General features: G+C 39.6%; 1 protein-coding gene and 1 pseudogene across 1 annotated transcript; both read left to right on the top strand.

Annotated features, from left to right (window-relative positions):
- LOC128775474 (microtubule-associated protein 1S-like) overlaps positions 1-16,678 on the top strand; it is a 76,915-nt pseudogene extending 60,237 nt beyond the window's left edge.
- FERD3L (Fer3 like bHLH transcription factor) lies at positions 16,414-17,928 on the top strand. Its single transcript, XM_019443160.2, has one exon. The coding sequence runs from the start codon at positions 17,096-17,098 to the stop codon at positions 17,588-17,590; it is 495 nt and encodes a 164-aa protein (XP_019298705.1). The 5' UTR covers positions 16,414-17,095; the 3' UTR covers positions 17,591-17,928.
- The last annotated feature ends 675 nt before the right edge of the window (positions 17,929-18,603 follow it).

Genomic DNA, 18,603 nt, shown 5'->3' with positions numbered 1-18,603 from the left:
AGCAATGTAAATTCCAGTGCACTCTAACTATAATTTCAGTCATGCAAGGGCCAGAATATTAAGCCATCAAAAAAATAATCCATGAGAAAACTGCTGATTCCATGTTTTCTTGTACTGAGTATAGCCCTAAAAATATGTTTCAGAAAGTTTGTTTAGTATTATATAACTACTGGGGTTATGTGGTTTTCATATTTTGTAGTCTATTTACCAAAACCATTGGTCCTACATTTAATTGCTCATCACACAGAAAGGCTTTCTAAGCTTCCAATAATAGAATCGCACTAAATTTCATCAAAGTTTAAGATGAGAATTGCATCAGGTTACATAGAGATGATAAATATAATCAAGACATTTTTACAAGCATGCTCAGTACATGCGATCCATTAAAAAATACTAATTTAAAATTATGATATGAAGGCCTTGTCCAGAGTTACCAAAATCAATTAAAGCAATTACAAATTCGACTTCACAATACTCTACCCACCTTAAATGCTATATACATAATCTGAACAACAGGGTACAGAGCAATCTCACTGAATTGCTGGCGGCACAAAACCAGGAGACTGATTTCAAGAAATGCGTAACTGGACACCATGGGCCAGAATCCTAAGCCGATAAAACAACTTTTAAGGTTTTGGGAATTCCCAGTTTACACCTCAAGAACCCAGATCTATTCCCAAGCCACTGGCACCCACATTCTTCACACCCACTGGTTTGTGACTCTCACTTTTTTTGGTGTGTACCACTCAGTCTGCTGAGTAATCGCACCTCTCATCAACTCTGGAAAGCTAAAAAGGAGCTCAAGGGAAGTTCTATTAGGGATACTCTATTTTGTGTATATGTGTGGGTTTTCTTTTGGGGTTTTTGTTTGTTTGGTTTTGGGGTGTTTTTGGTAAAAGCAACCTTATTAAAGTGTAACTGATATATAGTAAATGTCACCTATTTAAACACAAGTTGGTAAGTTTTCACATGGGTATACGTCTGTAAAATTACCACTGCAATCAAAATAATAAGCATATCCATCACCACCAAGTTTCATGTCCTTTTCTAAGTCCTCCCTCCCAACCATATACCCTCATTCACTGGCCAACACTGATTTGCTTGCAGTTATTATAGGTCAGTTCACATTTTCTAAAAATTTACATAAGTGGAATCATAACATGTACTCTCTTCTGTCTTCACTAACTCAGCATAATTATTTTAAGATCCATCTGTGTTGTAGTATGTATCAATAATGCATCCCTTTTTATTACTGAGTAGTATTCCAATTGTTTAGATATACCATTGTTTGTTTACCCATTTATCTGTTGATGTGGACTGTTCCCAGTTTGAGGCTATTAAAGTAAAGCTGTTATGAATATTCATGTGCAATACCTATGCTTTCATTTCTCTTGGATAAATACCTAAGACTGAATAGTTGGACCATATGGTAAGTGTATGTTTAAATTTCTAAGAAACTGCTAAATTGTCTTACAAAGTAGTCATATCATTTTACATTACAACTAGCAGAATATAAGAGTTCTAGTTTCTCCAAACTTTAGTCTTTTTAATTTATCCTTTCTGATAGGTATACAGTGGTATCTTATTGTGGTTTTAATTTGTATTTATTGACTAATAACGTTGAACCTCTTTTTTTGTGCTTCTCATCATGAATATATTTGCTTCATTAAAGTGTCCAAAATTTTCCCTAGTTTTTTGTGTAGCTTGTTTTCTTATAACTGAGTTCTGAAAGTATTTTTGATATATTCTAAATATACTTCCTATGTATTCAAATATACAAATTTGTAAATAGTTTCTCCTAGCTTGTGGCTGGTCTTTTCTGTCTCTTAAGAATATCACTTGAAAATCAAAAGTTTTAATTTTGATGAAGTTCAAGTCATCAATTTAGTATTTTTATGAATCATGTTTTTGGAGTCAAATCTCAGAAATTTTTGCCTAACTCAAGATCACAAGGATTTTCTCCTGTTTTTTTCTGAAGTCTTGTAGTTTTAGGCTTTACATAAGCCCAAGATCCATTTTGAAAATTTGATTTATCTCAATATACAAAAACTGAAATTTATTGATGTGGTATCACTGAAGAAATACATGTAGATAGTTAGGTGGCCAAAGTTACAATCATAAGTTTTGTGATAGAGATTTTTAGGATTGTTTGAAAATCCTACCACCTGAGATGTTTTATTTTGTCTATTTTTTTTCTGTTTTAAGCAGCAGAGTAAATTCAGTTCCTATTTTTCCACCTTGCCCAAAGGTCCTCTATTCTTTTTTTTTTTCATGTTTATTTATTTTGAGACAGAGGGAGAGGGAGAAAGAGAGAGAGAGAGAGAGAGAGAGAGAGAGAACGAACACATGCAGAAGGGGCAGGGAAAGGGAGAAAGAGAATCCCAAGCAGGCCCCATGCTCAGCATGGAGCCCAATGTGGGGTTTGATCCCACAACCATGAGATTATGATCTGAGTCAAAATCAAAAGTTGGACACTCAGCCAACTGAGCCTCCCAGGTGCCCCTCTGTTATTTATTTTTTAAAAGCACTAACTATACAATCTCTGTAATTACTTCCTACCTGGAGAAATGGAAGCAAAACAAAACAAAACAAAAAACCAGAAGGATGTGGTACCAAGGGTGTGGAGAAAATACCAGGCCAAAGGAGTTGGAGAATAACTATGTCCTATCACAGGAATTCAAAGAGGCCAAAAATGTGTAGAATAAAGTAAAAAGGTAAGAGATGAGTCTAGAGAGGATGAGAGAAATGAGATTACTGAAGACCTTCTAAGGCATATAATGGATTTCTAATTATATCCTAAGAATAACTGAAGTCACTGAGAGGCTGTAAACAGGATAGTTGTGATTAGATTTGCAATTTTTAAAGAGTTACTTTTAGTGACAGAGTAAAAAAAAAAAAAAAAAAACATTATAGTGGGGTAAGATATTCAGAAACCAGTAAGGAAATGTGAAACATTTTGAACAGATATATGAATAAAGTCAGGGCTGTGGATGAGAGGTTAAGAGTGTACTGTAACCAAAGGCAAATAATCAGGAACAAAGGAAGCATATTTCTGACATGGTTAAGAGAGAGCATGTGAGATTTAGTGGTACATTAGAAAACAGAGAGTCTGGGGAGTCTTTAATGATAATGAATGGAGTTCATATTATATGAATCACAAAATTAAATATTGAGCAAATTGAAGGTTTTTTGTGGAGGAGTGTCAGAGAAGTTCTTTAGGTTGGTAATAAGACAGCCCATGTATTAAAAGAGATGAGGATGAATTTCAAGGACATTTGAAGACAGCTACAGATATTGAATCAAACCAATATAGGATTTAGATTGATTTGCTAAAATGGGAATGAAATCAGAACAAAAATCTCTTTAGTCTTAAAGCCTCACAATTTATTCACAGTCACTCATTAAAGCAATCTCATTTCTCAATTCTGCCATATTTATAAATGATTATCTTATACACCTAAAATACTGCTTAGCCCCCAAAATGTTTTATGTATTTTAAGTATCTTTACCATACCACTTTGTAATATTTTCTATATTATGCAAAGCATTTCTGACTATATTTAGCATTATTTCCAACCACATAATTCTGATTAAGCTTAGCATCTTAATTATAAAAATCCTATCCATCCATTGATTTATACCCTAATCTGCTTTAGCATTTATAGATTAATGGTAATAAAATGATTAATAGTCAAATAAAACAAATTAACATCTTAATGACTCTCATTATTTATCAATGAAGGCAAACGATAATAGACTGATGCATGTCCATTTCCCCTTTCCTTTGGGGCAAATATCCTTAAGAAACCGATCTCTTTTGTGAAGAAAATATGTTGTGTACTAAAATTTGAGGTTTGGGGACCACCCAGGAGGCTCAGTCATTTAAGTGTCCAACTCTTGATTTTGACTCAGGTGGTGGTCTCATGGGTTCATGAGTTCAAGCCCCACATCTGGCTCTGGGCTGACAGTGAGGAGCCTGCTTGGGACTCTCTCCCTCTCTCTCTATCTTTCTGTCTCTCCCTCTCTCCCTGCCCCTCCCCTACTTGTGTTCTCTCTCTCTCTCAAAATAAATAAGCTTAAAAAAATAAAATAAAATTTGAGATTTGACTATTTGATTCAAAAATCGCCATTATAAAACAACTACTGATTTTTTTTCCCTCAGTCTAAATTATAATTACTATTTTCAAAACCAAAATACTACATCACATCAATGAAACAAATGCTCAGGTTCAATAAAATTATTATCACCACAGACTTCAAATTAAAAATGACAATTCAGTAACTGTACAGGTAAATATACATCCTTTGTCACACTATGTCTGATGGTTGAGCTAGATTCCATTAATATATGACTCACCATACCCCAGGAAGTCATTTAGGAGATGTCCTGATACACAAACAGCACATTAATCTGAGTTTTGAGTATGTCTTAGCAATATAAAAGTGATAACACTCAGCATCAGGTGTGGTAACCAGGCCTTTAAGCATCAGATTTCCATCACTTTCAAAATAGATAAGATGGATGTAAAGAATTTTTCTTTTCAATTTAAGTGCTACTTTTATCATGATCTTTCAAAACTCAGGGGATTTTTGATGTTCACAGACAGATAAATGGATAAAGAAGATGTGGTAAATATATACAATGGAATGTTACTCAGGCATAAAAAATAACGGTATCTTGCCACTTGTGACAATATGAATGAACCAGAGGGTACTATGCTAAGTGAATAAGTCAGACAGAGAAAGATAGATACCATATGATTTCTTACATATGGAATCTAAAACACAAAGCAAACAAAAACAGAAATGGAATCATAATTACAAAAAACAAACTGGTTATTGCCAGAGGGAAGGGGTTGAGGGAATGGGCAAAATAGGTGAAGGGTATTAAGAGGTACAAACTCCGTTATAAAATAAGTCACATGGAATGAAAAATACAGCATAGGGAATACAGACAATAATATTGTGATAAAATTGTATGGTGATGGATGGTAACTACACTCATCATGGTGAGCAAAGCTTAATGTATAGAATTGTCAAAGAATTATGTTGTACACCTGAAACTAATACAACATTGTATTTCAACTATACTTCAATTGAAAAATAAAAAATATTAAATGTTAGTTGTTGTTACTACTAAAAAACCTATTCCATTTTTTAGTACAAAATTTAACTTGACTTCAAGATGATCACATTTTTATTCATAGGCTAATAACACAACACAAATATTCCAGTTGTTATCATTGATTCTAAATGCATCTCATCTTCCTTCTTGTTGGAAGTGCTGACTGAACTGAGTCTATAGGAATCTAACTCTGATTAAGCCCACATAACATGAGGTCAGAAAGAAGACAAAATCAACGTAAGACTTCACTATTTAGGCAATATTGCTTTCCCAACCCATGAATTCAACTGTAAGTGCTTTAGAGTCACTTGGGGAATTCACTTTAAGTGCTCATTTCTCTTGAATATTATCACACTATCAATAGTTTTCAATTCATAGCAATTCCAATATGCAGACAGGATTGAGAACAGCTATTAGACTTAACCCAGGAATGAAAATCTTTAGCATACATAGCAATATGCTGGGTGGGGAAACCTCTGTCTACCACCAGATACTGTGATTCCGTAACTCAAGAGTGGGTCCAGAAATCTGTCTTTTAGCAAGCAGGTCACTTTGAGATAGGAGGTGTATAGATCCAGCAAGAATCATTGTCCTTAACACAAAACAAGCTTTGTATTTTTCTGATCTCTGTTTATTAAGGCCTGTCTAAAGTACACATCCCCAGTTTCAGAGGAAAATAAGACCCAGAGAATCAGAAAGGAGAGTGAAATCAGAGGCAGGGTGACATGTGAGCACTCCAGCACTTTCACCACATCCACACAATGTAATGAAGAGCAGTTAAACAAAGAATAAAATACCCAGATGAGAAGTTCCTTCTGTGCAAGCCCTAACCACTATGACTATGATCCAATAAAATGTCCTAGAATCTGCACCGGAAATTACTTCTCCTTGTGAGGTAAGATGAGGACTAGAGAGAGGCCTTGTGCGAAATGCTAGTGTTTTCTTTGTAATTACTGTTACTATAAAGAGTCTCAGTTGATTTCTTCAAGACTCTAATAGCACTCTATGAACTTTAATTTTTCATAACTTTAAATAAATTAAGAACCCGAAGATGGCATATTTTAGCATGTAAATGTACAACTTCATGCCACGATGATTCCAACATTCATCAAAACCAACTTTCTCTCCTTAGAAAACCCTGAATTGTAACATTCCAGGCCAATATTTTACTGAGGTAAAATAACTAATCCACTGTTTTACTTGGGTATTATTCATTGCCATATCCTATCAGAAAAAGAACTGCTCCCCCTGGGTATTCATGATGAAAACTAAAACTGATTGTTTAAATGCAACAAAATGTCTTAGGAGACACACGAAGAGAAATACTTAATCTGGAATGAATTCATACCTTGGATGAGGAGAAACGACAAGAGGTAAACAGCACATGCACAGAGGCTGAGATATAGTTAAGTGCTCAACGGCCCTGTATCATAGGGTGACCACTCCCTCACTGCCCGCCCAGGCGGGCTACCCAGACTCCACCGAGGTGGACAAGTCATTGTCCAATTCCTTCCGGGAGGTGCTGCCGCCACCACCCACCACCATGCCTAAGGCCGGCGGATTCTCCTGTTACCCGGCCCTAGGCTGGGGCGGCGCTCAGCCCCTTTCGCCCAGCGAGTTTGATCACAGCAAGCAAGGCCCTGCCCTTGAGGCTAGCACCTGCGTCTCCCGGAAGCTCCACCGCCTAGTCCCTGGAGCGAGGCCCCGGACCGATGCCCCAGGACCGAGGAAGCACCGCCCACGCCCATCAGCGAGTCCCCGCCCACCCGGCTCCTCTCTGGCCCCGTGCCCGCTGCCCCCGGCGCCGCAGACTCGGCCGACCACACGGAGGGCTTTGGGGTCCCTCGCCGCGACCCGCTGACAACTCAAGTTTCCCCCCCACCCCACTGCCCACCCCTCCCCCATTTGTTGGGTGGACCCCCAGGTGATGATGGCGGCGCTGCCGCCGCCACCGCCGCCGGAGCAGGCTCGGCTAACAGAAGGCCTCAGTCGTAACCGGAAGTCCCTGGCCCGCCTCAACCCCGGCACTTCCGCCCCCAGTGCCAAAATCAAGGGGCTGGCGGGTACCTACCGAGCCAGTAGACCGCTCAGCGTCCGAAGCAAGCACAATGACAAGGGAGGTCGGGCACCCCTGTCCAGAAAGTCCTCAGTCCCAGAACGGCCACTCGAAACCCAAGTGGGTCGGCAGCCCTGCCCAGCTTCCCATCTGCCTCAACTTGGCCTACCTACCCAGTGCGAACAGCGCCTTCCTGGTGGACGAGGAGCTCTTCCCACCCGCGCGCGCTCTGCTCCTTTCCGCTAGCAGCGCCAAGACCAGAGCAAGAAAGAGGGCATGCGCGGGCGTCCTGGCCGTGCTGCCCACGGGCAAGTGGGATCGCGACTTCCAAAGATTTAAAGTGGGCCCTTTTTAATTTAATATTATAGTGTCAGTGATGATAGAGCTTATGGCCTAATGGAAAAGCATGAGATCTAAAAGTCAGTTAGTAGAAATACGGCAAGAAGACCAGAGCAACATGAGTAGAAAGAAAAAGGCACAATATGGAACCCTGAAAAAGTCTAAGGCCCCGTCCATTGTAATACTGTGTGTGTTTGTGATGTTTCTTCTCGGATAAGAAAAAACGAATCGACAGTGGCTAACAACATATGGTATTGCTTGCTATGTCGTTTTCTTTATTCCAAGGGCAACACTGAACCAGCTCATATTTTCCATACTACCCATAGCATGCCAAGTTCAAACCTGATACCCAAACAAGGTCAAAGTCACCACACTGTGAACTACAGTTGGAACAAAACAAATCATGCAAATTTTTTTTACCTATAAAGTACAGATAAATTGTCAGAAACTTTAAAAACCACTTGATCTTTTTTCTCTAACATCTTAATTTAACTATAGTATCTGATCTTCCCTGCGATTTTCAATTGTCTCCCATATTATAACTGTACCTTGTAATGAATTGAAAGAAGTGTATCATCTACTTCCTGGTGGATTCCAACTGAAGATAACCAATCTGGAGATAATAGTCCCAAGAGCCACTTCAAAGTCAACTGCCCACGGAGAAAAATAACAGATCAAATCATGGTGCATAATCATAAATCCAAGTAGGAGTAACAGAGACTAAATTTTAAAGCCTTGAGAAATAGATAAACTGGGACTGCATACATTTGTGAGATAAATTTTAAGGAGACTTGAGAATAGAGCTAGCCATATGGCCACAGGTGTGGCAACTTAATTTTTAACGTCCTTTACGTTAGGGCACCTGGGTAGCTCAGTCCATTAAGCCTCCCACTTTGGTTCAGATCATGATCTCTCAGTTGGTAAGTTCCAACCCTGTGATGTGCTGACAGCTCCGAGCCTGGACCCTACTTTGGATTCTGGTTCTCCCTTTCTCTACTCTTTACCCATTCATATTTTCTCTCTCTCTCTCTCTCTCTCTCTCTCTCTCTCTCTCTCTCTCTCTCTCTCTCTCTCTCTCTCTCCCCGCCCCCCTCGCACGCACACTCTCTCTCTCAAAAGGAAAAACCATTAAAAAAATTTAAAACTAACAAAGTTATTTGCATTAATAGTATGTGAGTGAGCCCGTGTGGCTCTAAAAGACAGAGGTGGGATAGACTCAAATTTGGATCTGAGAACTGTGTGAAATCCTGAGGGAATGTATTCAAAGAGGTCTAGAAAGTGGGTAACAAAAGTGTGTAACAAGCCATTTTGCCAAATAAGATGACTGATGTGATATTATTGCCACTGGGATAGGATTAAAGATAAATTTGTTTTAAAAGGATTTTTCTCTTGACATAGAGCAACACTTGTAAGACTGCTCTGGAGGCTCATCATCTTTCAGGACCCACAGAGATAATCACAGTAATGGCTTCCACCATGATGATGGTTTTCTCCATCCATGATACTAACCAATATGGAGATTCCATAATCCTCAAATGATAGCTATAAGAAGCCACAAAGAGGCTAAAGACAGTGGCAGGAGAACCAGAAAACCCTGCCCAAGGAAGGCTGGTGAGTCAAGAAGCAGAAAGATGGCTAGGAACCATTTCACTTCAAAGTTCCACTTTGTTTGTTTTGAAACAGCCAGCATTTTAAAGCTTAAGTAAATCACTTAAATTTAGAAGAGACAATATGGGACAGAAATAAATCTAAATGATACTCTTGGTATCTTTGCTTAAACAAAGTTATTTAATAAAAAATATCTAGTTAACCTAATGCAATATTCTTCATTGAAGAAAAAAAAAAAAGGTGATAAAAGGCTTCCAAACTCCATGCAAATAAAATTGAATATTCAAATTCCATAGACTGAAAATTATTGAAGAAATATTACGTTAGACTCTGACAGGTGCTGTTTTCAGAAAGATGAAGACATGAGTTAGTGGGAAGCATTGTAACTTGGTAATCAAACCCCCTGGGTTCCGACTTTGAATCCCAACAGGAGCATTTACACATTTGTGAACTCTTTCATTTTGAGATTCCTTTTAAAAATGGAAAGTAAGAGAATCTACTGCATAAGATTGTTTATTAAATGAAATAATACATGCACAGCACTTAATATATAGTAAGTATTCAATAACTATTATTCTTATTGCAAAATGGTAGGGTTTTTATGGTTGTTTTCTAGTTTCTTGGGAGGAGTAACTCCCCTCCATTACTCATAGGTAACTCCTGTGAAAGATAAAGGAGGAGAAAACAGAATTGAGCTGGGAAAAGCTTGAGACTAGAATACTAATCTGACATCTGTGAAAGAAAAAAGAAAGAGGAGGAATGAAGACTACACAGGAAAACCTCATACTATGATGCAAAGCTGAGAAAAAAATCAGCAAACGTAATAGGGAATTCTGGAGCAAATATGATCTACTAAAAAGTCTCATGTTAGGCACAAATGGCCAACCTCTGGTACTCCTTTTGTGCTGAGGCTGACAGAAAGAGTACATGCTGAATATATTTGAATGCTGCAGTGACTCCTAAGGCACCGAGGATGAAGCCGGTTGGCTCATTGCAATCTTTGCACTTGAAAGAGAAATCCAATCAGTGTACTTCCATGGTCACCATTTGATTTCAAATTCTAATAAGGGAAACCAAAATTACACAAGTGAAGAAACAAATATATACCGTGCCAGATGTTTTGTGTGTGCTTTGGAGAAAGATAAAGCAAGTTAGGGAGTGCAAGGCAGAGGGAGCACTAGTTTATATAGGATGATCAGGGGGTGCTTCCCTGATAAGCCAGCATCATCCAGGACCTGAAGGAAGAAAGGGAGTGAGCGAGGTGGATATCTAAGAGATGAATATTGCAGCCATAGGCAACAGAAATGTAAAGACACTAGGATAGATATTGTGCCTACATGTTTGAGGAATAGCAAAGAGACCAGCATAGCCAAAGCCGAGTGAGGAAGGAGGAAAATAAGAGATGAGTTCTCATGGGTAGGGGATGGGAAAATAGTGTATCATGTAAAATGGTGCCTTTTAAGACATAGTGATAACGTTTACCCCAAGAGAGATAGAAAGAAGCTTACTCAGTGTCCCCACTTGACTGTTAATAAATATATTAAGATGTTCAGAGCTGAACTCCTGATCTTCACCCTCCCCCACATCTGCTCTTCCTGGGATCTTTCTCCTTTCAGTTGATCACACACTTTCTTTCCAGTTGCTCAGGCCAAAACCTTGGGATTACCCTTGACTCCTTTTTCAAATGCCACATACAAGCATAAGCAAATCTTGTTGAATACTCCTCAAAATATATCCCAGATATAACCACTGTATGTCACAGCAACTGCTACCAACAGGTTACCAAAAGACCTGACCTCTGGTCAGGTCCCCCTATCTCTCTCTTGTTCCCCATCAAATTTATTCTGAACACATTAGCCAAAGGGATGATTTTAAACAGTAAGTAAATCTTCAGAAGGCTCCAGTGGATCCTCATCATATTCAAAGTAAAAACCAAGGTGGAAAAGGCCCTACATAATACAACCTTGCCCCATACTACCTTACTGACTCATCTCCTAGTATTCTTCCTTCAGTTCTTTCGGTCTAGTGGCCTCTGTGATGTTCCTCCAGTATCTCAGTCATTCTTCCACTTTATCTTGTCTGAAATGTTCTCTAAAATGACTCTGAAACACTCTCACTTGATATGCAACTAACTACCTCCCTGCTACCTTCAAGCATTTATTCAAATTAGACTTTCCAATTAGACTGTTACATGATAACTATTTAAAATAGCAACTTTCAGTATTCATGATCGTAATATACTAACCAACTTTTTTCCATATTACTTACCACTCTCAATACCATAACATTTTTTTGTGCGTTTCCTACCTTATTTACTGATACACACCAAATTCCTAGATCAACCCCACAAGGATCAGGCACATTATAGGCATTCAATAAAAATTGGTTGAAAAAACTTGTATTGTGTATTTTTTAATTTACTGTGCAATGCATTTGCTGTACAATAGAATAACAGGTTATAATTTAAATATATTGATGCACGTAGTACATACATGTATAATATTATTTTAAATATAATTCCATTTCCTTATTAAGTAGGAGTGTTTTTGAATATGTTAAGTTAAACCAATTAAGTTGCCCAATTTTTATGTCAAAAATGGTTAGATTTTTGGAAGTTACATATGTCTCAACTTAATACTAATATTTTCCCCATATTGTAAATGAATAGTATAATGGAAAAAAACTTTTGAAAAATTATTAAATTGCAAAGTCACACATATACTGTTCAATATCCAAGTCTACAAGGAATTTATGGACTTGAGGATGACTGTCAAACCTACAATGTTTATTACAAAAGAAAGTCACATTTAAAAATAATGTGCCAAAATATAGGAAATGAGATTAAAAAGGAAATTATTTGGGGGTAGGTTTATAACATCCTGAGGGATCTTTTTTCTTCATACCACTTTAGTTTTCCACATGTTTTTCAAAAAGAAAGACTTTGGAGATGGTTCAAACAACAACCAATGTAATAACTAGTATAAGTGAAATTTGTAAAATAGATTTATTCCAAAAGATAATTTAAATGGAACTATTTCGTGTGAAAAAGAAAAACCTGAGACAAAAAAAAAAAGGATTTAATATCTAACTGTAAGCCAGTTTTATAAGTGACACTGTAAAAACAGATCTAAAGTAGCGTATCTATCTGTTTAATCCTTCAAATCATTGACTGTTTTTTTTTTTTTCAGGTACCAGTAGAAAAGACACCACAAAGTAAAGAGATCTGAGATACACTGGAAGAATATTTTTTCTCATATATTAATCTGAATTTGAGAGGTACAGCTCTACTCCATTATATCATTCCAAGTCCCAACTTTCTGTTGTTCTGCCATCACATAGGGCAGGATTCAATAAACTACAGCCTGAGAATCAAATTCTGCCTACCACCTTCTTTTTAAGTAACATTCTATTGGAACTCTGCTATACCCATTCATTTATATGTTTTCTGTAGCTGTTTTCATCTTTTTAAAAATGTTTTTATTTATTTTTGAAGGAGAGACAGAGCATGAGCAGGGGAGGAGCAGAGAGAGAGGGAGACAGAATTTGAAGCAGGCTCCAGGCTCTGAGCTTTCAGCACAGAGCCTGAGGCGGGGCTCAAACTCACGAACTGTGAGATCATGACCCGAGCAGAAGTCGGACGCCTAACCGACTGAGCCACCCAGGCACCCCATGTTTTCATCTTACAATGGTAGAGTTTAGTAGTTATGACAGAGATTGTACAAACCTGAAACAGGTACTATCTGGCGCTATATAGAAAAAGTCTTTCAGTCCCTGCCATAGTGTGCTGTCCTTGTCTACATGGTCAGCGCTAACTCGCTGCCAAAGCACCCAAGCCAGAAGAGAGCAAAGGGCCAAGTGGGAGGCAAGCAATTTCATTTCCAAAGACCAACTTGAACTTGCACATATTATGTCTCATTGACTCCACTGTCGTGGGCTAGACATATGCCCAGCTAAAATGCAGTGGGTCAGAAATGGGCCCAACTAACATATGTGTGGGTAGGTCTGTTACTAAAAGGAAAAAGGGTAAGTAGATGCCAGGGAATGCTGAGCAGTTTCTGCCACAATGATGAGGGGGAAAGAGTGGTTTAGGTGGAAATAAGAGGGAAATGATAAATAAGCCTCTTGAAGCAGCTGCCTTCATTGAATGGATTTTGACAATTAGAAGCACTTCACAAAGTAAAAGACTGCTTTCCGGGAATTCTGCCTTTTCTTTACTTATTTCTACTTAAGTGTAATTCACCCAAAACCTAGTAATACTAATATTTTAAAGAGCATATCATCATATTTGGTATTTGTTTTCAGTGACTATAAATAAGCCTTGAGTCTCTGCAATGGTAATGTTAGCTTGGTGTATGCCTCCCATGCAGAGCCTCTCCTTGTTACTCTAACACCTCAGTGTAATTTCAAAGACAGTACCTACAGATTCAGTTGCTTCACTTCAGGAGCATTTTTCCATTCCTTGTCCATCACACATATGTGTGATGTGTCCAACACACATATACACATGTAAACAAGATACATGCTCAACAACTTAATATTCGCTTACATGTTTGAGTGTCTTATCTTAGCAAGTCCCCCTAATAAGTATCCCAAGGAATGTGAAGATAGGCTTATTAAATAGGGCAGGGTCAGCAAACTACAGTTCAAGGGTGAAATCCTGCCCACTGCCTGATGTTGGAAATAAAGTTTTAGAGAACGCAGCCATTCTTTTTCATTTACATATGGTCTATGGCTACTTTTATACTACAAAATCAAAACTGAGTAGTTCAGCAGAGATTCTATGACTTGCAAAAAGCCTAAATTACTATTTTGCCAATTAAAGAAAGTTTGCCAATCCCTGAACTACAGCATCCTGAGGAGCCCTTACTTTCATTTGAACTCAGGATTATAAGTAGAATTGCAAGCAGTTAGTTTGAATGTAAGCAAGAATTTCTTAACTCTAAATATAAACAAACCCTAGAATTTATTTCCTTTTACATTTCCTGAAAATTTTCCTGGAGCTTCCAAATGGCAGAAAAGGCAGTTATTCCATTTGTAAATATTTTAATAAAATGAATAAGTTTCTTGAGGTTTAATGGTTCCTTCCAAAGGGATGAAATGTTTTAAATCATTTTTATAAATTTATTACATTTACTGTGTATATTTACTGTGAAACCAAATATCCACAAAAGCATTTTAAAAAGAGTAGATGTTTCAAAATAAACAGAGAAAAACAATTTCACTTATTTCTATTCTATCATTATACTTATAAACAAAAAATAGAGTCAGTCATTATAATTTAGATTTTAACATATGTGTCACCATGATTAGAACCTTAAAGGATAAACTCAGATTATTGTGGTATAAACAGAAGTGTTTTCTTGGGATGTTATGATTAAAATTAAGAGAGAGGTATTTTTAAACTACTGCTACAGACATACCTATTAAGATATTTTTATGTTTCCTAATATTTTAATATTAATATTTCAACCCCATCCTGTGTAGTGTTCCATTAATTCTGCTACAGTACCTAATTTCATTAATTTTCTTTTGTGATAAGATTGTTGAAATATTCATCCCCTTTCATAAAATCCAAAAAATCCAAGAGAAGTGCCTCTTTAGATTCCCATGATAGCTTTTTACACCTATGGTATTAAATTTTACTTCTAAATATCTGTCATGTTTCCCTTCAGTAAGTGTCCTAATGTATTTTATTGCCAAACTAGATTCTCACAAGATGAGGTATTTAATCCACTTATGTTGGCATTTAAAACAGAAATGTTATGGGGCACCTAGGTGGCTCAGTTGGTTAAACTTTCGACTTTGGCTCAGGTCATGATCTCATGGCATGAGTTTGAGCCCCATGTAGGGCTCTGTCCTGACAACTCAGAGCCTGAAGACTGCTTTGGAAAGAGTCTCTGCCCCTCCCCAGCTGGCACTCTCTCTTTCTCTCAAAAATAAATAAACATTTAAAAAAATTTTTAAGAGAAAAGTTATGAGAAACATTTAACAACTACAAATCAAATTAATCCTCCCATTTACTTATTCTTTAGCCACTGTTGAAATTTCAATTCATTTTTTCTTATTTTTCAGTCTGCTCTTTGAAAGAGGTTGGGTAAAAATCAACAGGCAATCATAATCAAGAATCTCATTTTCATTAACATCTTTCAAGAACATAAATTTCAATTCTTCTCTGCCTGAGTTATCACAATGCACACTGGAGCATGAAAAATAAATGCAAGAGAAAAGAAAATCAACTAAAGGACAAAAGAACAAGAGAGAACACAGAGACGAATGTATTAAAAAATGAATGAAAGAAAAAGAAGAATTCATAACGATACTGCTTTAATAGTATCTGGAAGCACAAACTGGGAGGTTAGGAAGAAAAGGAATTGTGCTGACCTGTTAGAAATAGGCGGTTTCTGGGAGCTGTCCAATGTACTAACTGAACGGTCATACAACTCCCTCCTTAATAGGAATTGATGTCTTCAGGAATTTTTTCTTGAACCAAGGCGCCTCTTTACTCGTCTTTTTAGGCTCTTTTAACCTATCTTTAAAACAATTTTCTAACATGTTTTTCTGCTCTTCTGTGTCTTCTTAAAAATCCCTACGCCGAATAATTAAATAAATATAGCTACTGGCAAAGAAGGAAAAATGAACACTTCTTTGTTAAAATATTAGCGATAATATGAAATTAGTAAAATTTTGTCTTCGTCACACCAAATTTCAAATATCTTTACGTCTCAAAAATATGATATAAAGATAACTTTAAAATCTCCCTTAAATAGAATTCAATACAGCATAGTTTCCACTGGTAAGTCCTGTAGGGCAGTACAAATCAATGAGGAAAATGACCCAGATGGAAGTCAAGATTTATCTTTGTTCACAAATACCGAGCGGCAATTTAAACATTGCAAGACTTCTCAACAGAGAGTGAGCGGATCGACTTATTGCTTTATCAAAGGGTAAATCGCATTTTTGAGAGGAGATTGAAGTTGTTTTGTTTTGGGGCGCGAGTGTTTGCTTTTGCTTTGCCCCCCGACCCCCCCCCCCCCCCGCCACGCTGGGGTTACACAATTAAGCACACTCGGGAGAAAAATATTATGAGCTTCCTTCCCCCCCACCCCATTATCATTTTGCCCTGAATTAAAATCTTCCACTTTACATGAGGAAGATATAAGTAGGGAAAGGAAAGTCAAGTATCTCAGTCGTTAGGCTGATTACAACAAAACAGACTTTGGAAGTCAGGGTTTGTAACGCGGCAGGAGAGCCGTTTAGATGCCCTGGAAGGAGAAAGCCGGTTCCAACAGCGACTCTGGGGAATGCGCTCTCGGCCCCCCCTACCGTGCTTACTTAAGCTAATGGAAGATCTTGCCTTTCAGTAGCCGCTGCACTGGGATACCAGACAAACAGCTCTCCTCGACCCCTGGCAGACAGGGCCCCTCTTCAGGACATCATTAAAAGCACATGCACTTGTTTCAGACCCATTGGCAGCCTCGGGTGGCAAGATTCGGGACTTCTACTCTGAAGCCAAGGAGAAGCCAGAGCGGTGGAAAACATCCTCGCTTTGAAAATCCAAAGCTAAATTAAAGAGCTACATGAGATAAGGAGCCTGAAGAATATTAGTTGGCTGCGGGGGTGAGGAGAGACACAAAAAGCACAGCAGGTAAGAGCCGGGGGTTGTTGCCAAAAAGGAACTGTCCCAGGTGGCGAGCGAAAAGGATCTCAGCGTTGGAGGCCTATCCGTTTGAGATTTCCTAGCGCGCTCAAGCTTGCTTGTCTTTTTCCATCAGTTTCCAGAGGACGGACATTGTCAGAGCCTTCCCTATCGGTGCCACTAATCCTGTTATCAGCTTGGTTATAAATGTTAATTCCCCTGGCCCTTCGGTGATGGTGCCGCATCAGATTGGGAGCTGTTAGGAAGCCCCTCACCAGAATCTCGCCCCTCCCTGCGAGAAACCGATGAGAGGCAGGGCCAAGGCAACGCGATGGCGGCCTATCCAGAGAGGTGCGTGGACGCCACCGTGCTGGACTTCGTCGCAGACCTGTCCCTGGCCTCCCCGGGGCACCCACTCCTCTGCGACTTCGCACCTGGGGTTCCCTTTGGGGACCGAGACCTTGTGCTCCGAGAGGGAAGACGCAGGAGGCTGGCACGCTTTGAGGAGGAGGATCCCGAAGAGGAGGGCGAAGTAGACGAGGGGGAGGAGGAGGAGGAGGAAGAGGAGCATGGGAGAGGCGCGTCCCCGCTGGGCCGTCCCAAGAGGAAAAGGGTGATCACCTATGCCCAGCGCCAGGCAGCCAACATCCGCGAGAGGAAGCGGATGTTCAACCTCAACGAGGCCTTCGACCAGCTGCGAAGGAAGGTGCCCACTTTTGCTTACGAGAAGAGGCTGTCCCGGATCGAGACCCTACGCCTGGCCATCGTCTACATTTCCTTCATGACCGAGCTCTTGGAGAGCTTCGAAAAGAAGGAAACCGGCTGAGTCCGGGTGGGATGGAGGTGTCTGTCCCCTCCTCTCGTGGGCGTGCGCGGGCTTGGGGGTGCATCAGGACCCAGCAGGGTGCGGCCGAGAGACCTGGAGGGACTCTTTAAGACAGAAAGTCTGGCCTTCTGGAGCTTGGTCCGGACTTGAGAAATCCCCACAGCTATGGAGAAGAGTGGCAGCCGGAGAGTTAACATACACGCGATTGCTTTCTAAGGAGCCTGGGGCGCCTTAGGAGGTAGAATTCGCTGGGCCTGTTGAGGCGACAGCCCAGAAGCGGTTTCTGCCGGCCTGGTGGGTGGGGAGCTAATCTTCTCCCCAAACTGTAGACTTCGGGGCCTTCTACGGAGTCCAAACTCTTCTCTTTACCTTAAAAAAAAAAAAAAAAAAAAGAAGTAATAAAATAGACATTCCTACTGGTTTTTTGTTTTTTTTGTTTTTTTGTTTTTTGGGTTTTTTTTTTTTGTTTGTTTTGTTTTTTTTTTTTTTTTGCCTCAACAGTCTGTGCTCTCCAATTCTGTGCAGGCGCTCCGCTCAGCTCCCCGTCCGAGCGCTTAGGTAGGTCCTGGAACAGACACAGGGGCGCAGGGTGGAGGGTCTCCTGGGAGGCCGAGGGACTCCGGACCTCTTGTTCAATCCTCTTAGGCTTGTCGAGAGACGGAAGGAAGGAAGGAAGTGAAGAAGGAACGGAAGTCCAGGGGACAAGCGACCTCTTAGAAGGGACATCATTCTCCCCTCTCTTCGCCTTAAGGCGCAAAACCAGAAACCTTGTTGGTGTTCCTCCCGGAGACTGATGCTCGAACTCAGAGGAGGACGGAGAGAGCTCCAGTCCTACAGGCGGGGACGCTCCTGGGCTTGCCAGGATCTTGGGCTACAAGCTTTGGCCGCGGAGCTGGACTTTCCCCTGCGCTTCCGGGAAAACGACCTGATCTTCCCAGGCTCGGCGCAGCTTCAGCGCGCACTTTTACATTTTTATCTGTAGGTAGAGAAGACAGCTTCCTTTCTAGTCACAA

Source organism: Panthera pardus, unplaced genomic scaffold (genome assembly GCF_024362965.1).
Source record: "Panthera pardus isolate Hobbes unplaced genomic scaffold, ASM2436296v1 HiC_scaffold_8, whole genome shotgun sequence".
In the NCBI taxonomy this organism is placed as follows: Eukaryota; Metazoa; Chordata; class Mammalia; order Carnivora; family Felidae; genus Panthera; species Panthera pardus.
Note: the sequence above shows the minus strand (reverse complement) of the source record. Positions and strands in the feature narration are given on the sequence as shown.

Bases quoted from the DNA above. Each gene is read 5' to 3' on its own strand.
- FERD3L (XM_019443160.2), top strand. From the start codon at position 17,096: ATGGCGGCCTATCCAGAGAGGTGCGTGGACGCCACCGTGCTGGACTTC.